The following is a 27,023-nucleotide window of genomic DNA, read 5'->3' as shown; positions in this document are numbered from 1 at the left end:
TTCAATTTAGCTTCATACTTTGCAACATGTAGACAGAAGTGGCTGTTAAATTAATCTTCTGTGTAAAATAAAGCAAGCTGATTTAAATAAAACCAAGATGTAAATCACATGTAATTGAACAAATTGCTCTAGACTTTAATAATCTATGTGTATTTGCTCCTAACCAGCCGCTGTATATCATACTGTGGTCCTAATTAACCACACTTTTCAGCCAACATATCTTACTCCAATTTTCTGTTGACATAGTAATAAAATCCTAAACCCACAAGTCAACAGAAGAATTCTAGCTAAGCTTTGCTTTTCTTCACTTCTCAAAAAGCAGGCGGTATCTCCACAGACCTGCCCATACATCTTTGAAAATATCAATCCTTCCTCAACAAGCTGTATTCATAAACATGCCAAACTACTTTCATAAATATTTCTTTCTATTGCTGGAATATCATTGATGTGACACTGAAGTTGATATCACTTTTCTTATAACAAGTATTTCATACTTCTAGCAAACCTTTTGGCAAAGCCATAGAAGGTCCAAATTATCTGAGTGCATTAACTCAGAGTCCAGTCAAAATAAAATTGGGACTGCCTATATTTTACTACATATTTTTCTATGGAAAGCAAAATCACATTTGTATTTTTTACCTAACAATTTCCTAGTGTTTATTTTAGGTATGTCCACATACAAAAAAACCTAACTTTTGCTTTACAGAAAGGCACAATTATTACCTCTCTGGAGGCAGGTCTGTATCCATATCCAGCTGGTAAATTTTTATCTTCCTCACAGCCTTTGGCTCCTGGACTGAAGTGCAGCTCTACATGAAAACGCTCTTCTGAAGAAAGTTCCTGAAGGAAAATGATTAAATAGGTTTACACATTATCACATAGCTTAGCACTACTCACTTCTGAAGATACTTATCCATTTTAAATACCTTGTTTGGATCCTCATAAAGCATGATAACAATCTGTGTCATGTAATTGAGTTCATTGACAACATTTAAATAATCCATAGCTCGTTTCCATTGTTCATCTTTTGATTCCTTATGAAGGGGGAAAAAAAAATATCAGCAAATAAAAACCAGTGATTTTCTTTAAAAAGACTGATGATTTCCCTTTTTCCCCCATTTACATGGATTTTGCATTCACAGCAGAAGTATGAAGCTTTTCACAGCTAAGGAAAAAACTGAAATACAACCAGGAAAAAAAAAGCGACTTAAAATTACCCATCAAATGAATGAAAAGTGGAGATCAGAACTTTTCACATTTTATTTCACTGCATCTTCTATGTTCTTTCGCCCATGATGACATATGCTGTGTAGACAGAGGCACTGTTTTAAACTCTCCCAATGGGAATTGTTAATTCTGCAATAAACTCATTTCAACTAGTATATTGTGGAAAATGTTTCTAGATATTGCTCTACCAGTCCAACAGAGTAAATGAAGGCTTCCAGTACATAGAGGAAAAATATCCCTCACATTCCAAACTATTTAAAATTTCTATTCACCTTTTCCCATGCTCTAGAAAAAAAATACATTTAGTAATCCACTTTGAAGGAAACTTAAAAGTTTATCAACCTAAAACAAGGACCGTATCTGCTGCAGCATATGTCACAGAGGTCTAGGATTAAAAATGCATTTGCCATCAGTGAGTTTAGTCATCCATTACCAGAAACAATTACATCAATTTCAAATGTCAGTATATTAATCAAGCACTATCTTAGAAGCAGCCATGTAGGCTTTGTGGTGCTGCATTTATCCTCTCCAAGAGGATAAATTTAGGTAATTTAGGTATCTGGAGACCTTGTCTTTTTTAGCCCATGGTTTCAAAGCCAATCAGATGGAGAATAGTGCATCACCTTCAAAGTATTCTAGGACAGCATAGGAAACTAAGACAATCCACTGAACAGGATAAACTTTCTTGAAGTCAGGTAGGGAAGTTTTGACAACATGCCAATGGTCAAAAGTAACAGGCCAGTCCAAAAGTGAATTCAAGAGAATCCTGAATGATAACTTGAAGGAAAAAGAGTTGGAAGAATTATAGGTGACAACATAAGACAAAAAAATGGATCGTCTGCCCTTTTCAAATCTCTTTGAGACTGTAACATAAACAGCTGAACACACCAATAGAACTCAGCATTACTTTAAAGAGCGTGGCGATTTCTACCAATGTGCACACCAGCAATTTGAAATATGCCTGTGCATATATAATAGGAAATCAAATGTTTGAAAAAGTGTGATACATTTCAAAGCCACTTACAAAAATTAAGTTTTTAATTGAGACAATTTTAATAACATTGAGTCCTTCTGGTTCCTCTCAAAATATCAGAGCTTTAACAGAAAAAGTGTTCAACTTACGTCACATAAGGCACCATAACGAAGGGTGGATAACAGGGAGTGGACATGACTCTCACTGGTGAAATACAGCCGTGTACGAACATGGCGTTCAGGGGACATAACGCCCCTGGAATAACTTGAAAGAAAAAAAATCTTATTAGACCATAATGACATGTGTCCCTATTTTACAAATAGCTGTCAATAAATAAATAAATAATACTTCTTAAATTACTATGACAAGCCATTTCAAATATGAAATCTATGGAGTATCTCCATTAAGTCTTACAGAAATTAATGTAACCATGTAAAAAAGTAAGAGACTTACAGAGGGTGAAGCTTATTTACAGTATCATCATCTTGAGTTCTCTGAAGGTCAGAGCGGATTTTTCTAACTAGAGGAGTGCAGTAACCTTTGGCAATCTCTAGTTTCTCAGCCTTAGAAATACCATATTCCTGTTTAAGAAGAAACAGACTTTTAAAATTCAGTTAAAGATTAAAATGCTTTCTAATTCAAAGCTTGTATATTAAAGCCAATTAGTCATCTATTAGTTTGCTCTGGCTGCAAATTGTTTTGTTTAACATTTTTATTACATTTGATTACTGATGTCTAAGTAACAAGATGTTTGCCTTTTTTCTGTTTGATTTGACACAGAGAAACAATTTTTTATTCACCAGTTAAACCACAAAAGTGGATTCACCTTCTGGTATGATGAAGCTCTTTTTCTTAAGCAAAACAATTATTCCTTCATTCCTCCTCCTCCCCACCCCCTGCCCTGGATTTAGACATCTATGATGCATTTCAGACATGAGACAGATGAGACAATGAACTACTAGAGACAAGGAACTACTGGAGAGAGTCCAGGGGAGGGCTACAAAGATCTCTCGTATGAGGAAAGGCTGAGAGAGCCAGGTCTGTTTAGCCTGGAGAAGAGAAGACTGAGAGGAGATCTCATCACACTTATAAATATCTAAAGGGCTGGTGTCAGGAGGATGGAGTCAGACTCTTTTCAGTGCCCAGCAAGGGGCAATGGGCACAAACTGGAACACAGGAAGTTCCATCTGAACATGAGGAAAAACTTCTTCACTTTGAGGATGACAGAGCACTGAAACAGGCTGCCCAGAGAGGTTGTGGAGTCTCCTCTGGAGATACTCAAAATGCACCTGGACATGATCCTGTGCTACCTGTTCTAGGTGATCCTGCTTTAGCAGGGGTGTTGGACTAGATGATCTCTAGAGGTCCCTTCCAACCCCTACCATTCTGTGATTCTGTGATTTCATCTCACCTGATTTCAAGTAACAGTCAATAAAGAGACATAGGCACATTACCTATTTAATATGCCTATTTGGGGTAGACCAGCCCCAGAGAAGATCTCCTATTCATCTCAAATACTACTGAAAATGGCAGTTAAATACAAGTGGAAAATATTGTATCTGTTACAGTATACAATATTTAAAAGTCTGCTCTTCCAGAAGCTTCATGCTCTGTGCTGCACATGATACTAAAGTGCTCTCATGCTTATGAAGTCTGGTTACCCTAGAAAGTGACATAAGCACTGTTCCTTTGCATTATGTAGGTTTATCAAATTTTTCAGTTTTCCTCCTTCAGTATGTGTACTCTTCTTTAACGCTCTACCCAAAATTTAAGCTTAACAGGCCCATATAACACAACGCACGCTTAGAATCATTGCTCTTTTTGTCCTCCTTCCTGTCAGGAAATTTGAGAGACAAGGAGAGGAAGAAGTTCCCTCACTTGTTGCATACAAGATGGATAATACCATTAGAACACTGCTCTGTAACTGGAGGGACACTTGGGGAAAGCTTTAGTCTGTTCTGTCCTGTTATCACAGAACAATTTCATGTCCTACAGCCTACAACATTTTAGAGCTAACCTGAGTTTAACAGCCTGCAGTATACGGAAGTTCAACGTGTCTGCTTCTGGCCTGACATTCTATGAAACTTAATGTGTACATTATTATCAGGGAGTGTTAGCATTTTGAAGTAGTAGAAAAGTCTTTTTAAATTTAAATTGCTTAAAACAAGTGAAATTAGATAGATTAGGATTAACAGTGTCATTTGCAAAGTGCCTGAAAATGAAATTTCTAAAAGCAGGAAGAATGAAATTAAATACAATTTCAGAACACACAGTTGTTCACAGGGACTCCAGTTAAATCTAGAATGGCTGATATGAACCGTTTTATTTTAATACACTGCAGTAAAGGAAGCAGACATATTCACTGCTTAAATTGCTAGAAAAATTCACTTTGAGCACAGCTTAATGAATTATGAATCAATTTTTTCTTACAAAAAACCAATCAGCTTGCTACTGGAAAAAAAGAGGTAATGATAAAGGCTCCTATTACTGTAAAATACAGGAACCTTCAATAGAAAAGACAGAGGAGACTTTCACAAAATTTGAAAAAGCATTTGTTCTACAATTTATGCTATTGAATAACTGACAATGCTTACCTGAGGGATCACAATGTCAGCTAAAGCCTTTGAAAGCCTGTATAATTCCATTGTGTTTTCTAATTTTAAGGAGCCATTGTGCTGCACATCATATTTTATACAGTCATAAATATCAGGAATTTTGCTAATATCATATCTTCCATTTTTTGTTTTAAAGTCTTTTTCCAGCTTGGCCCACCTGCGCAGCATCAGTTCTAGTGTTTCACTGTGGTACAGCTGAATATCTGGATAGACACATATCTCATATAAGTAATCAAAACCATCCAAGTAACAAAAGGGAAATTTCAATTACATGATAGTAACAGTTGAATATAGAGGGATAAAAAGGATCAAATAAGTTAAATGCATTACTTCTAAGAAAAGGGAACAGATGTGCATATGGTTAATTTTACTGCTGAAAACATCATAGCTACATTGCTACATCAAGATAGTAGAAAGCTATGCTGCAGAAATGCACCACTGGCCCTTTAGGCAAAGGTAGAGCACCAAGAATAAAGTGTCCTACAGCACAGATTGTATATATAAAAAAAAGCAACAACAAAAAAAACCCCACCTAATTGTAAGAAAATTCTAGGAGGGAGAGCAGGACATGTCTGTTTTAGAACAGACCATACATCCCATTTGTCTTTCTCCCTTGTGTGTGTCAACAGCAAGAGACAAGAGACTGGTAGAAGGATGGATTATCCCCATCCCAGGACAGGAGATTAGACCAAATAGACAAAAACCACTCATACTATGTACAGGTGACACTTGTAATGCTCAACCTCAGAACAGAAGCTGTTTGCATACTATACACTGCAGAGAACACTGATAGCAAATATTCCAGTATTTAAGCTAGTACCAAAAAAGCACTGTGGTCATTTCTGGCTCTCGTTTTTCTGTGCCACTGGTTCACCACCATTAATACTGAACATCATTCTATGCAATACTACTACATATCATACAGCAAGTAACAGATCTTCAGCAAAGATACTTAAATATAAAAATGTAACTATGTCACTTAGCATTAGTACCATCTGCTCTTCCTACTACTTTTGTGGACTGCTGAATTTCAAATAATTAAGACAAGAATTTCTGCAAACATTTGAGGACTAGCCTGAACTTCTGAACACCACAAAGACCCCTTACCTGCAATATGACCATGTAGTCCTCCTGCTTTTTACTCTAAAATTATGCATATGGAATCGGACTGTGAAAATCCCTAGCCCATTGTTGATTAAAGTTCTGCTAAAAGCAAGTTTAATGAAGAGTAGAAGTGAGTTTAATGAAGGCAAGTTCCATTACAATTCTCTCTCAGATATAAACAAGAGAAACTAAATACAACTTAAAAAATGTTTAAGTACCTGCAGACTTTGGATCTTCCATTCTTTGCCTGATCTGAGAAGTCAAGCTCTGGATCAAGGAATAGACCTTGTCACATGTTTTTACAGGATTTTTAATAACCTGCATTGATTTTATCAATGAGATGCTTCCAGATGGAGTAAGCTGCAATTTGAGATAAACACAAAATTATCTAAACAAACTGACTAGAAAGAACTGGGGAGATAACATGGAACATATGAAAGATTCCAAGTGTTGGATAAAAAGCATTCAAGCAGTTTGCTATTAATTTTTGAAACCATTTCTCAATTACCTACTCCCTTTGAGGCATTAAGAAAAATATGTTGAAAGGTAATAAGATTTACTAGATATTCAAAGATGATAAGGAATTCATAGGGCAATTAATTCTATACAGTAAATGTGAGCAGTTTCAGGAGTTCCTAAAACTCCTTTTTTGTTCCAAGACAGGAAAATTGGGACTTTGTACATAATTAGCAACTTTTCGTAACTTCCTTTCAACTAACTAATGTATTCAAAAGCTTACCAAAAATCCGTAAGAAAAGTTTTCGTTAGGCTATGTGCCTCACAAAATACTTTTTGTTCTATGAAGTACCCTCCTTAGCAGAAGTGGAGCAAAAGAAACAGATTTGCAATACTAACTGAAAAAAAGTTTGTGTCTTCCTGTTTTAAGTTTTTGTTTCCACAGGACTGCAGCACACAAACAAACAAACAGAAACCCTTTAATGCACATATATCAAGAACATACAAGATGCCCTTCAGAGCTGACTTCATTATAGAAATTGTGGAAGCTACAAATTGTCACCATCAAGTTGAGTGTCACTAAAACAATACAGCCCATATCCATGTAAGTGAGATACAGTTTAACCTCATTTTTTTTCAGAAAAGTATGCATAATACAAAGTAAGCAAACAATGGTATTAAACAATAATTTATATACATAACACACATACATATTTGCACTTTCCCCAGTTTGCTCTAATGCATAGGATAATTTGGATATGGAAAACTTCTGCTTTCTACCTAATAGTAATCAGTTCCTACCTCCATATTACGACCAAGTAAATGAATAGGAAAGGTGCTCTGGCACAGGAAAAAACCCCATATTGTTTTCCCAGGTTGCAAGTAAGTTAAAGAAACCCACAAAACACCTCAAAAAATCCCCAAGAAAGTTATTACCAGTTTATAATCCCAAAGGTTAGTTATTTTCAGTGACTGTCTTAGAAGAGTGTGCTCTATTAGTTCCAGCCACCTTTAAAATCCCATTATATAGCAAAAAAAAGGGGGAAAATTAAATAAATCCTTGAGACATTGTAGCATTGCAGCCTCTCACTTTTTCCAAGTACTGCTGAATCTACTGCTGTCAATGGTTTGGATGATACTTTTAATCTGTAAATTCAAATGAATCCACAGAGTATACATGCAGGGCAGTAAAATTATTTTTTCAATAATTTGCTCTGAATACCTTTTAGAAAATAGCAGTTTAAGCTTAAACCTCATTTGACGACTTGTATTTAGTTGTTATACCAGACAGAGTAAGGATAATTGAAAGAGAAAGATGTTTCTTACCAATAACAAACTTTATTTACATTTAAAACCAGGAACAATCATGTGTGTTCAGTACTAAGTCAGCATAAACTATATTAACATGCACTGATTTAGCATGTTAATGAGACATTTCCTTTCACCGATTAGAAAGTATTCTACTGGTTTTCAGCATCTTAGATTTTTTAAAAAAGGCCTTTTAGCAGATTAAATATTCAAACAACTGCAGTAGGCAGACAATACATTTTGTAATACCACACACTGTCAAAGTAAAGATTACAGGAAGTGTAAACAATAGTTTCATTTCTTGAATAATTAAAATATTTTTAAAGGAAGAGTGAAAAAGATTTATGAATCCCTGTCTAGTCCTATTTCAAAGTTTGTAGCTATTCTGATTACTCAAATTGCAAGACAGCTCAAAATTTCTAGTATTACAATCGTACAGCTTCCTTTGTAGTTCAAACTATTTGCAAGCACACAAATAATTTTTCAAAATAGATACATAACATCACTGCTCATTACTTTTACACAAGAACTGTGTGGCTATTTATTTCATTTCATAGGAAACTAACCATATGCTAACCTTATCGTAGTCATCAGCAGTAAATTCTCTGTCTCTCTGGAGAATTTCATGGAGTCTTGCTTTAACACGATGTTGACAGCTGCTTAAAGAATCACTGTCGCTGTCCAAGAGACCATTCATATTAGCACTTTTTACCATCTGGACAAGAATAGGGGTCAGCTCTCCCTCTAAAGCCAGTAGTCCCTGAAGCAAATAATACAATTAATCAGACAAACAGATAAAGATGACAATATAACAGTATCTTAAAAAACCCACCCAAAACACTAATTTAAATTCAAGATTGCATCACTTTCCTATGGGTTAGACTAACAGAGACTTGGCAGACAATGCAAATATTTGTATAGAAAAGGTGCCCAAAACACTGCACTGGTGTGCAGGATTGCTACAGTTGGTTGAACAGTGATGGTGACATGTCATAGAACATGCTCCCCACCACCAGCTGAAGTGACCCTAGCATCTTAGTAGTGCCAACATTGCTCCTGGGAGGCCATAGCTGTTCAGATCTTGGGTTGCAGGGGGTGCATGGTGCTTTCTCCCTGAGGCTGGGAGCATATCAGCCTGACTTGTGGGAGACACGCTCTGCTCAAGGGGTTGAGTCACCTGACAGTAGCTATGGGAAGAGTTAGCAAACCAAATAGCATCTGGGAGAACAAATGGGAGATAGACAAGGTCTCTGCAGAGACTCTACAGAGGCAAAAGCCCAAATCCTGTCTGGCACAGAAGGACACTCAAAGGCTACAGCTGAACAAGAGGTGAAAAGAGACTTCAAAAACGGAGGAGGCTGAAAACATTTGTGACTTTTCTGGCAACAGAAAGGCTCTGGGATAAGGAAGGAAATCGAGGGGTATCTCCTCAAGCCTGCTGACCAAGGAAAAAGCAAGGCAGATGGCTGAAATACTTCTGCACCAACACATGGAGGACGGGAGAAATAAGAAGTCCGAACACTTGCAAAGCTTTAAGTTTATTCAGATTACAGACATGTAATGGAATAGTTCACACAAATGGAGTTTTGCTATAGCTAGATACAAGGCCTTTTGGAAGCCAGGAACACAAGGAGGCAGAGTTGCGCTGGATATAAAGGAGTAGCTTGAACACCAGGACCTTTACTTTCAAACCAGTGACAAGCAAGTTGAGATCTTATTCATAAGGAGCAGAGGACAAATAAGGACAGGACAACACCATGGTGGGCCTCTGCTACAGACTACCTGATTTAAAAAGGGAAAGAGATGAAGACCTTTTTTAAAACTACTAAAGAAAGCCTCCTGATTGCAGGCTCTGTTTTCCATGGGAGCCCTTAGCCCTGGGTACCTCATACACAGGCAATATTGCAGGGGACAAGCAATCCGAATTTCTAGAAAACACCCAATTCTTTGACACAGGTTACTGATGAACTATTGAGCACAGGCATTCCCCTGGACCTGTTACTCGGAAGTGCCAGGAATGTGGAGGTTAATGGCAGCCTCGGTAATTGAAATCCAGTATTATATAGGTACATCAGCGATAAAAGGAAGACAAGGGAAAATGTGGGCCCCCTCTGGAATGATACAGGAGACCTGGTTACCCAGGATATGGAGAAGGCTGAGGTACTCAACCAATTTTTTGCCTCAGTCTTCACCAGCAAGGGCTCTAGCCACACTGCCCAGGTCACAGAAGGCAAAGGCAGGGACGGGCAGAATGAAGAACTGCCTGCTGCAGGAGAAGATCAGGTTTCAGAATATCTAAGGAACCTGAAGGTGTGCAAGTCCATGCGATCTGCTGAGATGCATCTGTGGGTCCTGATGGAACTGGCAGATGAAATTGCCAGGCGACTCTCCATCATATTTGAGAAGTCATAGCAGTCCAGTGAAGTTCCCACTGACTGGAAAAAGGGAAACATAACCCCCAGTTTTGAGAAGGGAAAAAAGGAAGACCCAGAGAACTACAGGCAGGTCAGTCTCGTCTCTGCGCCCGGCAAGATCATGGAGCAGATCCTCCTGGAAACTATGCTCAGGCACATGGAAAATAAGGAGGTGATTGGTGATAACCAACATGGCTTCACTAAGGGCAAATCATGCCTGACAAACTTGGTGGCCTTCTATGATGGGGTTACAGCATTGGTGGATAAGTGAACAGTGACTGATGTCATCTACCTGGACTTGTGCAAGGCATTTGACACTGTCCCACATGACATCTTGTCTCTAAATTGGAGAGACATGGACTTGATGGATGGACAAATCGGTGAATAAGGAATTGGCTGGGTGGTCACACTCAAGATGTTACAGTCAACGGCTCACTGTCCAAGTGGACACTACTGACGTAGTGGTGTTCTTCAGGGGTCAGTATTGGGAATGGCACTTTTTAATATCTTTATTGGCGACATGGACAGTGGGACTGAGTGCACCCTTAGCAAGTTTGAAGATGACATGCTGGAGGGAATGGATGCCATCCAGAAGGACCCTGACAGGCTGAAGAGGTGGGCCTGTGTGAATCTCATGAAGTTCAACAAGGCCAAGTGCAAGGTCCTGCACACGGGTTGGTGCAATCCCAAGCACAACTACAGGCTGGGTGGAGAATGGAGAGAGAGCAGCCCTGAGGAGAAGGATTTGGGAGTGCTGATTGATGAAAAGCTCAACATGAGCTGACAATGCACACTTGCAGCCCTAAAGTCAACTGTATCCTGGGCTGCACCAAAAGAAGTGTGACCAGCAGATCCAGGGAGGTGATCCTCCCCCTCTATTCTGCTCTCATGAGACCCCACCTGGAGTACTGTGTTCAGCTCTGGGATCCCCAACATAAGAAAGACATGGACCTGTTGGAGTGAGTCCAGAGGAGGGCCATAAGGATGATCAGAGGGCTGGAGCACCTCTCCTATGAAGACACGCTGAGAGAGTTGGGGTTGTTCAGCAAGAGAAGGCTCCAGGGAGACCTTACAGCAGCCTTCCAGTACCTGAACGGGGCCTACAGAAAAGCTGGAGGACTTTTTATTAGGGACTGTAGTGACAGGACAAGGGGTAATGGGTTTAAACTAAAAGAGGGTAGGTTTAGATTAGATATCAGGAAAAAATTCTTCATTATGAGGGTAGCGAGGCACTGGAAGAGGTTGCCCAGAGAAGCTGTGGATGCCCTATTCCTGGAGGTGTTCAAGGCCAGGTTGGATGAAGCTTTGGGCAATGTGGTCCAGCGGAGGGTGTCTCAGCCCCTGGCAGGGGGCTTGGAACTAGATGATCTTTGAGGTCCCTTCCAACCCAAACCATTCTATGATTCTGTGATTATGTCAGATCCTTGGAGAAGTGAACAAGACAAATAATAGTGTCAGAGCCCTGGACTTCAAATGAGCAGACTTTAGCTTGTTCATGGAATCCTGTCGAGGAGTGTCCTGCAGGACAAAGGTGCCCGGGACAACTGGATGACCTCCAAAAACAACCTACTCAAACCAAAAGAGCAGTCCACTCTGACATATGGAAAGTCATGCAGAAGGTCAGCATGGAGGAAAAAGGAACACACAGAAAGTGGAAGCAGGGATGGGCTACTCGGGAGGAAAAGAGACATAACCTGAAAATGATGAGTTGAATTAAAAACCTGGATATGCTGTGGAATCTCCATTTCTGGATATACTCAGAACCTGACTGGATATGATTCTGAGCAACCTCATTCAAACTGGCTCTGTGCTGAGTTGATTAGATGACCTACAGATGCCCCTTGAAACCTAAACCTCTCTATCACTCTGTATTATTACTGAAACTCATTCAACTGAGAAGTATTTATTTAACACTTGCACCGTCTTTGTCCTCTCACACAATTAAAAAATCCGTATCACTGAAATTAGAAAATAAGTGAAAAACTTATTAACAAGCGGAAGTATTATGCATACAAAGAGCTACTTGGAAAGAAAAGCAAAAGAGGAATTTGCCTAGAATGAAGAGTGGTAAAAGAATACTTTGGCAAGCATTACAGATGTAGGAAGTTCTGAATTCTGTGCTTTATATTAATAGTTCCTATAAATTTATGTCTGTAATGAAAAAAAAGTTCATGATTTTTAAAATCACTGCAAAATTTTTAAAGACTTCACATAAATAAAACCTACATGTAAAAAAATATTTTTATCAAGTGCCAAAATGTAGTACTGCTACCATGTCTTACTTATTAGGTATGCATTTTGACAGGCCCAAAATAACAAGTTTCTTGTAACCACTTTAAGAAACTACTTCTATTAATTCCAAAAAAAGCATGAATGTACAGTCTGTACTATTTCCCATTAAAATACATGCTAAGCAGTTTGTTAATTCCACATTTTTAATAACTTCAAATCCTCTGATTTCCTCTATAAAGTCACAAATCAATGAATGAAAGATGGTTTCATTGAAAAGGGTTGCCTTTTGAACTTCAAATCTTCTGGTCCAAATCACAAAAGTGACTGAAAATTGCAATTTTTGCTCATGTAAAATGTATACATTATCTCAAATCAGTTCTAATGTCTGTGCTTTAACACCCCCCCCCACCCCAACCTGTCACAGAAATCTGACATAATTTGAGGAAAGTAAGTCCTAAACAAATAAGCAAAGTGCAAACTAAAACCATTGCCAATCACATCCTGGGCTGCATCAAAAGAAGCATGACCAGCAGGTCAAGGAAGGTGATTCTGCCCCTCTACTCTGCTTTCAGGAGACCCCACCCGGAGTACTGCATCCAGCTCTGGGACCCCCAGCATAAGAAAGATATGGACCTGCTTGAGGGGGTCGAGAGGAAGGCAACAAAGATGATCAGAGGGCTGGAGCACCTCTCCTGTGAAGACACGGTGAGAGAATTGGGCTTGTTCAGCCTGGAGATAAGAAGGCTCTGGGCAGCCTTCCAGTATGTAAGGGGGGCCTACAGGAAAGATGGGGAGGGACTGTTTACAAGGGCATGTAGGGATAGGACAAGGGGTAATGGGTTTAAGCTGAAGGAGGGTCAATTTAGATTAGATGTCAGAAAGACATTCTTTACTGTGAGGGTGGTGAGGCACTGGAACAGGTTGCCCAGAGAAGTTGTGGGTGCCCCCTCCCTGGAACTGTTCAAGGCCAGGTTGGATGGGGCTTTGTGGCAACCTGGTGTAGTGGAGGGAGTCCCTGCCTATGGCAGGGGGGTTGGAACTAGACGGTCTTTAATGTCCCTTCCAACCCAAACCATTCTATGATTTTGGTGGTTATTACTGGAACGGACTAAGGTATATTGCTATGGCTGTATAATTAAAACCTGTCTCCATCTGCCCAAAGAACTTCAAATCCTTGGCACAATAATTGGATACTTTCTTACATTGACCAAAAATAATCTTTGAAGATACATTTCTTTTAAAACACAGCCTCATTATACACTGTCGACTTTAATAAACCATAAATCTCCCGTCTTCAAAAGAAAAAAACCCAAACTTAAGAACGTCAGAATTTTTAATATTGAAAATACAATTTCACATTGTACCTTTGCAAAAGCTGCCGCAGTCATCTGAACTCGTCCCTCATCAGAAGCGTAGATTTTGAGATCATGTCGGTAAGTGCTATGTAATCTAAGTAAACCACATCCAGGAAATCCAGCATAATCTCCTACCAAACAAATATTTTGCTCAAACTTTCATTTTGCACTTGGTTATCTTCAAAATGGATTTATGCTACTCAACACATTTTTATTTTATTTTTTTTTTTTTTACCTTGTCCACCTGGATACATACACCTGAAAGCCCTTCCAAGCTCCTCTGCTTGAACCCTGCCTGCAGGGGTCAATTCTCCTCCCCATTTTAGAACCAGAAGCAGGGATGGCTCATTTCTTCTATTATCTAATTGTACACAGAGAGAGGAGTTTAGTAGTGAAGAATATTATAAATCTTTGGGGCTTCTCTGCATATGAACAAGAATATTTGGACTGTGCAGGGCTTCAGTAAAGGATCTCTTCAACATTATGAATCTTTAATGGCATTTTAACATTAAGAAAGTATTGAACTGGAGAACTAAATGGGCACTTAAACAGAGAAACCTGAAGTAGTTAAATTAGAGGGAAAACATAAATGAAAAATATTTAGCATGAAATCCGAAGCAAAAAGTAAGCAGAAAAATTAAAACAAACTGGCTGGTAAATACCCTACAGTTATTCTCATCAATAACCATGTGTCAAGGACCAAAAAAGGTTATATAAGTTTTAAAGACAGCAATAAATGCTGAGTTGGATTTTCCCAGCCCAGCCCTAAAATAGCATTTTTGGTGAATCACTGAAGCCTCTTTTCACCCTACTTTTCTCTTACAAAAAAGCAGTATTAGAATACAAATTTACTACATACTTTTAAGTGTACAGTTCAGCAGACTAAGAGACTCTGAATATCTGCCAACAATACAAATATTTATTCAAAACAACAAATTCCTTCTTCTTAACATCAAGACATGTTATACCACTAGTCCATGACTATTTAAACACACATGATATTAAGTGATTAGGTGCAAAAGTAATACAATACCTTCCTCTTCACTGGAAGTCTTTGGGCAACCATGAGGAAGATATGTTAACTGAACTTTGCGATTTATGCCTGAAAAATGCCCATACCTGAAGTAGCAAGGGGGAAAAGCGAGAGGGGAAGAGGGAGAGAAACATTTTAAATATTTTCCTCCAAATCTGCTATGCTCCTGTAACGGGATATAATAAATCTATGCTGGTCATTGATTTGTGCATTTGACCACCATTTACTGAAACAGTGCTTAGAACAAACCTAATTCAACAAGCACAGAATGACTACAGAAATATCAACCATTCTATAATAAAACATTTAAAAATACTATTTCTTTTTTTCACAACATTGAACATAAAACTGAAAAAAAAAAAGGCAAAAAAAAAGCATTTGCAGATTGCACGAGTAATTTATCTGTTCAGACCCACAACTACAGTGGCTATCACTATCCAGAATCTGATCTGGCAGTGTAGATGGCCACTATTCTGTTAGTCCATTAAGTTCTCAAGCAGAACCCCGTATTTCAAACAATTGTCATGAATTTCAATAATAACTGTCTTTGCCCTGATTTTTTTTAGATTGAAGTTACCTACTACCATTTAGAGTTCCAAGACCCTAGATATTTAACAAACCTTGAAGCCTTAGGTTTTTAACTTGTCTTTAAAATTATTAAATATTTCAGGCTTAATATACAAAACCTTATTTATTAGAATCCTCCAAGTTTACTGTACACACAGTGAAAGTTCTTACTGGCTCCATCAGACTTCATTATGTCACACACTGCAAGAAGCAGACCCTGCCCTCAAATACTTAAGTTTAAAAACATATGAGAAGATAAAATTTGAGATCAAAGAAAGTAACTTTTTCATGTGGAAAGTATACTGAGATACTAGAGAAAGCAGTAAGTTCAATTAAAAACATAAGGGAAAAAAAAAACACAGAGAGATGGCCTAGTTCTCCTTCATAATGTCAAACATGACATCCTTTCTCTTGATAACCCCTGTGCTTGAATTAATACATCATTACATATTCGATAACCATTGCAATCCAAGCAGTAACTGGTCAAGCAGGTCAAAACAGCAGATACAACTTTATGCTATGAAGCCTGAAAATTAGGCACTTACATTTCTAACACAGTCTTCAGCTGCTCAAGTTTTGCTTTACTTTCTTCAATTTCAGAATCATTGTTTTGCCCAAGTTCTACAAGGAGTTGCCTTGCTATATCAAGCACTTCCTAAAGAAAAGGAACATAGGATTTACTTAAATAATTAATCCTCTACCTATAAAATAAAATACCACAGCAAGAAAATAAAGACAAACTTACCTGTAACTGTTTTGGTTTCTTCAATTTTAGTTTTCCAGATTTATATCCATCACATTTTTCAAAGAGATCAAAAAACCTTTAAAAGAAAGAAGTGATTAAAAAAATGTAGTTAATAAGTTAAAATACTATGTGAACAAGTGGATCTTAAAGCGGTCTGAAATTAGCGCCTTTACACTATTTGAAAAGCATGTTAAAACCTGCACTACAGAGGTCAAACCAACATTTATTCAAATCTCATTTCCCAAGAAAGTCTGCAACACATTACAGAAGTAAGAGCACTAAAAATGTTCTCTTACTGCCTTGCTAAGTGTTAAAAAAACACACCTAAAGCATTCTAGATATCAAATGACATAATATTTGAATATACAGCTATGTAAATTCTTAATCTTCAAGAATGTTCCTGAACAGAAGTAGGGACCAAAAACACCAAATGAGCAGTCCTACACATTTACAGCAAGTATGTCTGAATACAAGAATCTAGTCCCAAAACAAATAATTACTTCTTTACTGAAATTACAACTAATTCCAGGTCAATTATGTAAGGCATTTTATGAGTGCTAACATAAAAACTGTATCTACCAGAAATTCAGAGTCATCAAACTTTGATGACTTTTACTTTTGAGAAAAGTAAAAGACAAAAACATGGTGCAGTAAGATGACAGCTCACAGAAGAATGGTTATGATAAAAAGAGAAAGGCAGAAGTCATGGTCAAACAGTGAAGCAGAAATATTCTCTGCTGCTTTATTTTGAATAAAGACATCTATAGTGTCAAATGCATTTTTGTTAAGATCAAGCAGGACTGTTCACAAGGCACAGTATATGATGAAGGAAGTCTGCATAAGTAGTTTGACAGTCCTATTAGAAAGAGAGGTGCATGCTTCTTAATTAGCTGCAACATCAGTTGGATTTAAAAGAAAACAAAACAAAAAAACAACTTGTATCGTGATATTCCTGCTCAATTCATTGCTTGCACATCCACAAGAAGTGAGCTCTGCTCTAAAGCACCCAAACTAATTTGTACCAAGATTCTACTTACTTCTGATGTTTTACTTCCATTTTCATTTTTTGTTTTGGTGTTCGGTCCCCATGGCGTATTACGGCTATAACACATCTAAGCTCCATCCTGAAATTTCAAGAGAGTTATATTTCACAATTCCATATATGAAGGTCTTTTATTTAATATTAAAACCACCATGAATCAAGACAATTAACAAAGTGGTAGTTATCTGATATAACTACAGAAGTGATGGAAGGATGTGCAAGAATATAAGGTTAACTGAAAATGATGTAAGGTATAAAATATAAATATTGATTTTAAGACTTGGGTAACTACAGAGTATCTATTTCAAGTAGTTTATAAAACAACAATTTTGAGGTTCATTAAATGAGAGAGCATGTTTATTAGAAGTGCATATGAAGTTGGTGCTGGAACAATGATTAGCAGTGAAGGAAGCTATGCATAAAAGACACTACAGTTGAAAATCTGCTGTTCTATACTCAGCTTGACTAAGGGTCAGAAACTCTGATTGCTGGCATAGCAATTGTGATTCCTTCCTTGTTTTCATCACACAAAACAAGTGTTCATAGGCCAAAATGGGAACACCTTGTGAAGAGAAAAAAAAATTCACACAAAAGTTACATGAGGAGTTTGCACAATTCAGGTGTAGCTACTGTTTTCTTACATCGTTCCAGAGGTGGTTGGCACAATAGGGATATCTTCAGCTTCCAAAGGAATCGACCATGGTATCTGAAACTGGGGAGCAAGTTCTCTCATTATGATATTTCTAAAAAAAGGAGTTAAAAAGAAAAAAAAAAACCAACACTAAGTTTAAAGCACAGCTTATACAATGCATACAAACTGCAAACCAAATAGATTACACATGCATTTTTATCAATGTGGTTTTAGAGTACTAGGGGTCATGAGTCTCTAAATGCATATTTTTCTTTTAATTGCATAATAAAACCTACTTAAACAACAATTTAAAGCTACTACAACTGCTACAGAGATAACATTAGCCTAATGGCCCTGGATTTGTAAGAAACCTTTTAGGAACTGGAGTTCAAAAACAGAGCTCCTTGGATATGACTTAGTCTTGTTTGTTTAAATATTCAGATACCTGACTCCATTGCCTAATTGAAAGTCTCCGATAATCAGCAAGTCATTCTCATCAAAGAGTAACTGGATTTACCAGTATGAAATCCACAAATATACAAGTATACACCAGCTTCATATCAAGGACAATGTACGTTAATTTAGGCACATATTAAACAGCAGCAAGCATAACCATCCAGTGGTGCTTCCCTACTTGAGAAAAATCTCAACTGCTTTTAAGAACTTAATCCAGCTTTCAAAATACTTATTCAGTTAGCTTTAAGTGTTCACAAAATACTCAGACTCAGATGTTTTGGATGATTTTAGGAATAAGGAATTTATATAGTATTTATTTATTGATTTAGGATTCTTCTTAATATTTTAAAGATTCTTTTCAATATTTATTTTATTTTTTAATTTAAGGACCTATTTTATGTGATATTTCATTCTAAATAATTAATTTAGGAATAAGAAGTATATAAACTATAGTCACATACAACAGAATGAATAAGTAAAACTCCTGAAATAAATCAGTAAACTCTTACCCCAGTATCTTAGCACAATCATCATAGTATTTCATGGAGTTTTTCACAAAACTGAAGCCATTCACATCACAGACATAGGACTGTCCATTAGCACGCAGCAAATCAAAGCCACAAACTGTTTGCTGTTTTTAAGAATAAAAGTTCAAGTCATTGATCAGCTTCCTTAGGATTGCTTATTCTAAATAAACTTTGTATTTTAACATGGTATTCATCTGAAAACATAACAAAAATATGACAGATTTTATACTTAGTACCTCTTGCCAGTTCCATGTTAGGTTGGCTCATGTCATGCAAACATCTTCCCATTTTTAACTTTGCATCCCCAACTTGATTTTATCCTTCCTACATATCGCTAGCAGTATCAGTATTGAAGTTCACATGCAGGCAAACTTAACCTTCAAGATCTACAGCATAACCTATGATGAGCCGACAAATTCCCCATTCTGACAGTGGTTTCCCCCTACACATAGCTTTTAAGGGTGGCAGGCAAGAAATGACAAAATATCGAAAAAACCATTTTTGTCCAGATTTAAATTTGACAGGACAGTTTTGACATTGACATAATATTGACATAATTAGTACAGGATACTAGATGCTATTGCAATGGATTACTTTTCTAGATCTCAAAGTCCACTTTGCTAGGTGACAGAGGTTCACACCCTACAGGCTGCAGAATGCCATCATAGCTACACACAGGTAATGAGACTGACGGAAAGACAACCTTTTAATAAGACAGGTGAAAGAAGAGTAAAAGATTGGATGAAGTTTTGAACAAAGAAATCTTAAACTATACAAAACTGGAAACTATCAAACACTTCAAATAAGGACCAAGTCATGTCAGTACCAAATTAACATTTAATTGGGCTGATGCAAACACTAGGTAACAAAAGTTACAGAAACTTAACTACTGAAATTGTGTTTTGCTAACTTAGAAACCATCAACAAAATGTGTGAACATAATATTATGCATAGAACAGACACATTGTGGACTAGCAAATCACAATAGCCACACGTGAATTCAGGAAACTTAGGCAACCCATCCAGAACTTTTCAATGCATTAAAGGAAGAATTCTTCACGATTAAAAGAAGATGTGGATGTGGAAGTTCAACTTTTCACCTTCTTAGAAGTTCTGCAGCAATTATCACTGCTGGCTCTGTACACTAAAATCCTACAGAAGTTTCATGTGGTAAACAATTAATTAACACTAAATGTTTGATCAGATAGGAACACAATTGGCTTACTTTAAATGCAAGGCATACTTTCCAAGCAATTAACTTCTCTCTTGCATTCAGGATGACTGGATACCTCACTTCTTTTCCTTCACTATCTCGTTCTACCTTGCCATCCAGAGCTGGAGACTTCCGGGCTTCAGCATGAGCATAGTCAGGGCCTACCGTGTACACCTTTATTGAAAAACATGAACTCTTGATTCAGTGTAATTGAAGTACATTACATATACAAATACATTTTGCTAAATTTATGGCAAATGTGATAATGACTTCAAAAGATAGTAGTTCCTTTCATCACTGAAAACGTCACTCTAAAGTACATTCTTCAATGGCATTCTCTGCCTTCAGAGAACACTCATCATTCACTGACAACCTAGCATAAAGCAAGAGGAGCTGGAGTGGAGGTAAAGAAAAAAAATTATAAAACTTGATGAATAAAAATGAATTCCTTAATTATGGTGGTACAGAGGTAAAGAATGTTTTCCTGTCCAAAACATCTGCAGAACTTGGAGAGCAGATTAATTTGAGAATTATTGCAGTTTACTTGATTGTGGAAATCTGGCTGCAGGACTAAGCAATTATCTTTATTAAAAATATTTTCATACTTTAGGCAGGACTAAACAAAGGAAAGATCTGCCCAGTTTTAGCATGACAAGGCAAGGGCTTGAGAGAATGATTGTGCTATCTGCTCTGCCACAGTTTTGGTGCTCACTGAAAGGACTGGGGCATATGCTAGCAGAGACTTGTCAGCAGCTCTCAAAAATGGGCTACTGTCACTTTAAAAACAAAACTCTAAGCTCTGATAAAAAAGTATTCAACCAAAGCAGGTGATTACAAATACTGCCAATTTAGTCAATTCAGGCAAGAGGCTGAGTTGGGTGAAGCTGCCTAATATAAAGCTGACAGTGCTGTTACTTGAAGAAAATCCATTATTTACTTGGGGTGCTAATGTCCACAGCTGCTGCTTGATGACTACAGTACAAGTAGTCAAAATAGTCCCCACCCCTTAATTCATTTGCATCTCTTCAGGTTGCAAGAAACTTTTCTCTTTGGGAACAGTTTGTAAAGCTCTTACACAGATGTCTGTAAACTCAGATTAACCTATTGCAAAGTGTTGCACAGTACATCTGAAGAGTATAGCTTATGAAAACAGAGCAACTTAAAGAACATGGAATTTGAGAAAATGAGCATTTCCCTCATGTCACCGAGTGGAAGAAGTTGACTGCACTTGATAAAAGGGCTCTTTGGCCTCAGATTGGATTAGATCTCGCACTCCTTAAATCTCCACTTTTTGTCTAAATACAGTGAACTTTCATGCATGTTGTAAAACATTTGTTTCACATCTTTTGCAATGGGCTTAAAATAGCTGGAACTAACACAAAGGAAAGAAAGCAATCTCCATACATGGCTGGCTTAACACCTATTCTGTTACTGCTCTATTTTAGCACTCTTATGACACCTATTCTTTACATGTCAGGAAAATAAATGAACAAAAGAGTGAAAATAATTACAGATAAAGTCAATGCATTATTTTCTGCAATTTCATATAATTTTAGTAACTTATATTTATTAATTAGAATACTAAGATAGTTGGTAAAATCTATTTGAATTAGAGATTTCTTTATAACCTTCAGATAAAATATCTAGGCAGCATCTATCTGTTTACATGGAAAAGTATATGCTGTTTTGGCATTAATATAGTACAAAAAAGAAAGACAATGTGTTGCATAATAAGCCTCCAACACTTGATTCCAACAACATAAGCAAAGCTGTTCTACATTACAAGTACTGTGTTTAGCTAGAATAAGAATTCCATTCTTTACTTATGAACTGTGTCAAAACTTCATTAAAATTAATCCTTGACATAAAGATATACTTTCATATTTAAAACTCACAAGCTCTTGGAATACTTGATTGTTCTAAATATAAATAAGAATCCACAGTTGTCATACCTTCACATCAGTGCCATCTGTAGGCATAAATTCCTCATAAATATAGGAGCCTGTTTTTCTCACACTGCTTTCAGGGGAATAAACACTGCTTCTGCTGCCAATCTGAAATGAATATTTTTCCATTAATAAACTCATAGGCTAATGCCTGAGAAGCTTTAAAACTCCTTACAATAACACACTTGTACTGAGAAAACATCTCCTGTACCAAATGAAGCAAGCAGGTTTTGATCATTCCCAAAAGATTTTTCTAAGATTCTAAAAGTGCACTGTATGCTTCTTTTACCTATAAGAATCTGCAGTGGCTGACAATCTACTGCAAGGAACAATCTACATGTTCTCCTGAAATGCATTTCTCTGATCTGCCAACTACTCAGCGAAAGCAGGACATGACAAAACAGTTCCCAGCTAACATATGGATAGGACAGAATTACTCTGCAATTCTGTTAGACATCTACGACTTTTCAATAGCTTTGTACAACACCCTCACCTTTCGAAAGAGCCTCTGGCTTCCACCTCCAGCAGATGTTGGATAATAAATGTAAACATTGTGGTCCTCAGCACTAACTGGCTTTTCTACAAAAGGCTTTTGGAAAATTTCTCCATTCACTTCCACATGATCTTCTCCTTCAATCAAGTTGCATTCTGAAGAAACAGTGTGAAAAACAGAGATGTAATAATATATTCATGGAATGAAATTATTAGAGATTTGAGATAATTTTGTATGTTCAAATAAAAAGACTGTATTACATTTTTGGTTCACTGATTTGTTACTGACTGCACAAAGACTTGATGATCATGTGCTAAACACATCTGCTGTACCATGTCTATATCATGTTACTTTAATATTACATTGCATTACTTTAATATTACATTTCTGTTGATTCCCTCAGTGTCAGACAGGAAATCATCTCCTACAGATGCATAAGCTTGCATGGGTGGTATTTTTTTGGAAATGTTTTGTAGACAGGGGGTAGGCTGTTTGTCTTTCCTCCATGCCTTTCTCTGAAATATCAGGGGGATGGCAGATGGACAGTGAACATGCTGTGGTGCCAGATGCAATAGTACTTTTAACAGGCTGAGAAATGTCTCATACTGTGTGATTGATGCACCTTGCACAGAGGATTAGGTCCTCTGGAATGAGGGATCAGTAATCTCTTCACTACTGGCTGGCTGTTTGCAGTAGCTTTTATTTGACTGCTGTAGCATAAATGAGTCATTTTCCCCCTAGATTATGCAGACCTTTTAACCTAAAATTCCCTACCTCTTAAGAGCTACACCACAGTAATACTTCAATTTTCTTTATTTTTTCTTATCTCTTACTCTTGTGTCTTGACCTGACATTGCAATCTCCTATTCATTTCAGTAGAAAAAAGCTGTTAAGTTTGTTTTCAGGTACAGAAAGAATTAATTCAAATTTATATTCAGAGTATATCATTTGCCGATCTGCCTGGACTAGATTTCCCTTACATGGTTGCTTCTACTTAGAAGGGAAAGTATTCAATAGCTTGACTTGTTTCTGTCAATATTACTTTCCTAAGTAAAACTACTAATTATTGTGGGTAATGTAACATCATGAATGCTGCTGTCTTTGGTGACATACTAGAATCTCAATTTGAGCTTTGAGGCCTTTATATTCTAGTTGTTCTATGATGGCTGTATGAGGATTGTGACCCCAGGCTTCAGAATTATGCTTTTCAGAGGCATACTTGTACTGCCTTTGGCTGGGATGGAGTTAATTTTCTTCACAGCAGCTGATATGGTGCTGTGTTTTGAATTTGTGATCAGAACAGTCTTGATGTTTTAGTTATTGCTGAACAGTGCTTACAAAGCACTTTCTGTTTCACATACTGCCCCCACAGCCAGGAGGAGTTAATCCACAACAATACTTCAAATACCATAGAAGAAATCAACTTCTGCACCAATTAATTAATTTTCTGGCAAGTGAAATATAGCTTTCCACTATGTACGTACTGTTCTTCAGTGGAAACAAAGAGATGTCAATGGTTGATATTTCAGTCATCAGTTTTTACCTTGGGGATTGTTTGGATCACGGTTCAGAACTGCATAGCGAGGAAGTAAAATGCCTTCAGCTTTAAGAATACCGTATACTTCTCTCCTAGAAAAAAGAACAAAAGTTGCACAGTAAGACAGCAAATCCTGCCAATATTTGTATTTTATAGTCCATGAGTAAGGGAGGAGAAAAATACATATAATTTTTTTTTAAAATCACACAGGATAAGATTACATATATAATAGTCTACTTATTAATATAATGCTTTAAAGATTACCGACATAGCTGTACCTTTGCAGTGATCTCATCAATATCAATAAAAATGTAATTTGCTATGCCAGTCCTGTCCTCTCCACTCTGGCAGTGCAACAGCAATTTATATAGAGCAATTCTCTTGTTAAAGGAGATTATTAAAATGAAGGGTTGAAAAAGTTTATACAAGACAGAAAGTGAAGGCATCGAAAACAGCAAGTCTGGTCACTGTTCAGAAGGCTCCAATGTTTATCTATTTTGCTCACCATTGTTTTGTAGTATTTGCTATGCATGACTGCAGCCCCAAAAGAAAATTCACTTTGAATAACCACATGATCTTTGAATACCAACAACTTCTGTTAAGTATCCACTTAAAAGGAAAAAAAGCCTTTAGTAAATCATATGAATTCTACAATTATAGGAAGTTGTACAGTTGCTATACATACCTACGGTATACATATTTTCAGAGTTTAAACTTTTTTATTTGCTAAGCTTTAGACAAATGTATCACCAAATTTCTACCTTGGTAAATCTTAAGATGTATGAATATAAAAGTAGTTAAAGAAAAAACACAACTAAAGACATATCCCAGAAAACTATGCATACATTAATAAAACATAACATTCACTGCAATTTTATTTAGACTACTGTACAATACACTGGAACTGTTGCTATGCAATACCAACAGATTCTCACAGTCTCAAACTTAAAAGTAGTTTGCTGTTTAAAGGTAATTAGTGTTACTTGCCTGTCTTGTATGTGATACTGCATATTCAAGTCATTGATTATGAACGGATTCCTGAGTTTTGCATAGGCAACTGCTTTGTCCAGTGGAAATCCTAAAATATTTATTAAGGCAAATAAATTAAAACTGCAACACCGGACACCAGTAAATAGTTTGGAACTTTCACATTCAAGCTTTGTAGTACAACCAGAGATATGACTTAAGTGGGAGGATAATCCCTCAACTATAGACACACATAACGTCAGCTTAAGACGATCATGAAACTACAGTCTTATTTCAGTATAGGCTGCCAAAAGAAGTGGTCCTGTCTCCAATTCCCTCCTCCTCACTCAACATGCCCTCCACTTACACAGGGCCAGAACTAAGGCTTTTAGTGCCTCTGCCTGAAAACACGATTTTTAACTTCAGTCTACTCATCTCTGGTTCACTGCTCAGCCCAACAAAATAACCCTAGATATTAGCAGAGATACACAAACAAGTGGCCAGAGACTCAACACTCCCATTGAGAAAGCAACATGTCTTCACAGCTATGGGACCAAGTATTAGATCACCATTTCCATTGGCTCCACAAATATTTACCAATAGAATAGCTATTTTAAATACCATGTCAGACAGGACCTTCTCAACCAATGAAAACAGTATCATTTAAAAAGCTTGAACTTTATGAGTCAGTTGTATTATATTAAACAAGACGAATCATTTCAGGAAAATCCAACAAAACTACAAGACAAAGAAAATTTAAAAGACCCTCAAACTGGTTAAATTATTTAATGTCAAAATATTTATGGTATTATTAGAAGATTTACCTTTAGAATGAAAAGAAATGAGACAGTCACATAAAGGCCAGTTTTCTACTGGCTCATTCAAAATTACATCCTCTTCAAATATTACCACAGTTATGTACTTAAACATGGAGAGGCGTTCAAGAATTTCTTTCATTGGTTTGGACTTTGATTTCTTAGCCATTGAACAAATCCCAACTGCAATTTGTCTTTCTGGTGGCTGCAGAGTGGGGGGAAAAAAGAAATTATTATTTTTAAGTTTTCTCAGAACATAACACAGTTTTAGCAGCACAATAGTAGAGCAGATATTTTCTGTTAAAATTCACCTACTACCTTTAATTTAGTGTTTAATTAGGTAAATGGCTAGCAGGTAACAAAATACAGTGTGACAATATGCTACACTGCATATTTATGAAAAATGTCTAAAAAAATGAAACTATTCAATAGCTTTACACTACATTTTTGAGTATTGTATCAGGAACAAATACACAGGATCAAAATTTAAGTCTGAAATGTCAAATCTGAATGAAATCGTACTTATGGCTTACTCTGAAATTAACTAGCAATTCATTTTTAAACTAATTTTTCTACATCTACTTAGTAGTTACAAGGCTTCTCATCTTACTACCTAACAATACAAGTGAATTATGAAAAGGAAAACTAGTAAACCAGAAAATTCTGTTCTAGATTTCTGAGCTATTTTGTGCATAGACAGTTCCACTTTTCTTCTATATACTCTGTATTTTCTTTCATGTTATAAGCCTTTAAAAATTTCTTTACCCTAACGGTATTCCTAAATGCAAAAGCCAACCTACTCTGTTTAAAAAGAAACAAAAAAAACCCCAGAACAATCTTTTATTTCATCTTTCTGTTCTTCTAAAACATAGCCAATTACCTTCCCTTGCTAAACTGAATAGAGCTGTCTGAGCTGCTAACTTTGCGCTACTTCTCTGCATTTCCAAGTTACTTTTAATCATGGTGAAGTGTTTTATTAACACTTCCTTGCATTTACATTTTTTTAGACATTCTTGCAATCAGTGAAAATTTAACCTATTCCCTAAAGTGAAATGTTACAGACTAAAAGAACAGCAAAATACAGCTAAGAAAATGATTAGAAGTTTTTATCTTAAATTAAAATTGGTAAGCACAGTGCTAAAATACAATTCAGAACACTCTGCAAGGATAATAAGGTAGAACTTAAGATTAGCATGCACTTTCTATACACCAAGGTAAGGAAGAAGAATGAAAACATGTCAGATCTTAATGAAAACAACAAGAAGATGAAAAAAGAAATGTTCAAACTGAAAAATCAACAGTTAACTCTCCAACAGTTGATAACACCCACAAAAGAAAAATTGGGGGTTTGCTACTAATTATCCAAAT

The 27,023-nt window shown here is 36.7% G+C and overlaps 1 protein-coding gene across 14 annotated transcripts in view; it reads right to left on the bottom strand.

The window, feature by feature from the left end:
- The window catches only part of PPIP5K2 (diphosphoinositol pentakisphosphate kinase 2), a 56,912-nt gene that overhangs the window by 15,123 nt on the left and 14,766 nt on the right, over positions 1 to 27,023 (bottom strand). For all 14 annotated transcript variants that reach the window (XR_008574727.1, XR_008574728.1, XM_054810700.1 and 11 more), the window contains exons 3-23: positions 25,665 to 25,860; positions 24,862 to 24,952; positions 23,881 to 23,966; positions 22,338 to 22,492; positions 21,851 to 21,952; positions 19,911 to 20,072; positions 18,668 to 18,789; positions 17,713 to 17,814; positions 17,067 to 17,153; positions 16,030 to 16,105; positions 15,830 to 15,939; positions 14,718 to 14,803; positions 13,920 to 14,045; positions 13,694 to 13,815; positions 8,261 to 8,443; positions 6,138 to 6,279; positions 4,795 to 5,018; positions 2,654 to 2,781; positions 2,350 to 2,464; positions 927 to 1,034; positions 724 to 840 (exon numbers count right to left, since the gene is read on the bottom strand). Coding sequence is in view for 12 of the 14 variants with exons in the window: in XM_054810700.1 (XP_054666675.1) it covers positions 724 to 840; positions 927 to 1,034; positions 2,350 to 2,464; positions 2,654 to 2,781; positions 4,795 to 5,018; positions 6,138 to 6,279; positions 8,261 to 8,443; positions 13,694 to 13,815; positions 13,920 to 14,045; positions 14,718 to 14,803; positions 15,830 to 15,939; positions 16,030 to 16,105; positions 17,067 to 17,153; positions 17,713 to 17,814; positions 18,668 to 18,789; positions 19,911 to 20,072; positions 21,851 to 21,952; positions 22,338 to 22,492; positions 23,881 to 23,966; positions 24,862 to 24,952; positions 25,665 to 25,860 (2,640 nt within the window). In the remaining 2 variants the exon portion in view is untranslated. The remainder of the gene's footprint in view (positions 1 to 723; positions 841 to 926; positions 1,035 to 2,349; positions 2,465 to 2,653; positions 2,782 to 4,794; positions 5,019 to 6,137; positions 6,280 to 8,260; positions 8,444 to 13,693; positions 13,816 to 13,919; positions 14,046 to 14,717; positions 14,804 to 15,829; positions 15,940 to 16,029; positions 16,106 to 17,066; positions 17,154 to 17,712; positions 17,815 to 18,667; positions 18,790 to 19,910; positions 20,073 to 21,850; positions 21,953 to 22,337; positions 22,493 to 23,880; positions 23,967 to 24,861; positions 24,953 to 25,664; positions 25,861 to 27,023) is intronic.

The sequence above is a fragment of the Grus americana genome, chromosome Z, assembly GCF_028858705.1.
Source record: "Grus americana isolate bGruAme1 chromosome Z, bGruAme1.mat, whole genome shotgun sequence".
NCBI lineage: Eukaryota > Metazoa > Chordata > Aves > Gruiformes > Gruidae > Grus > Grus americana.
This window is presented reverse-complemented; position numbering and strand designations above follow the sequence as displayed.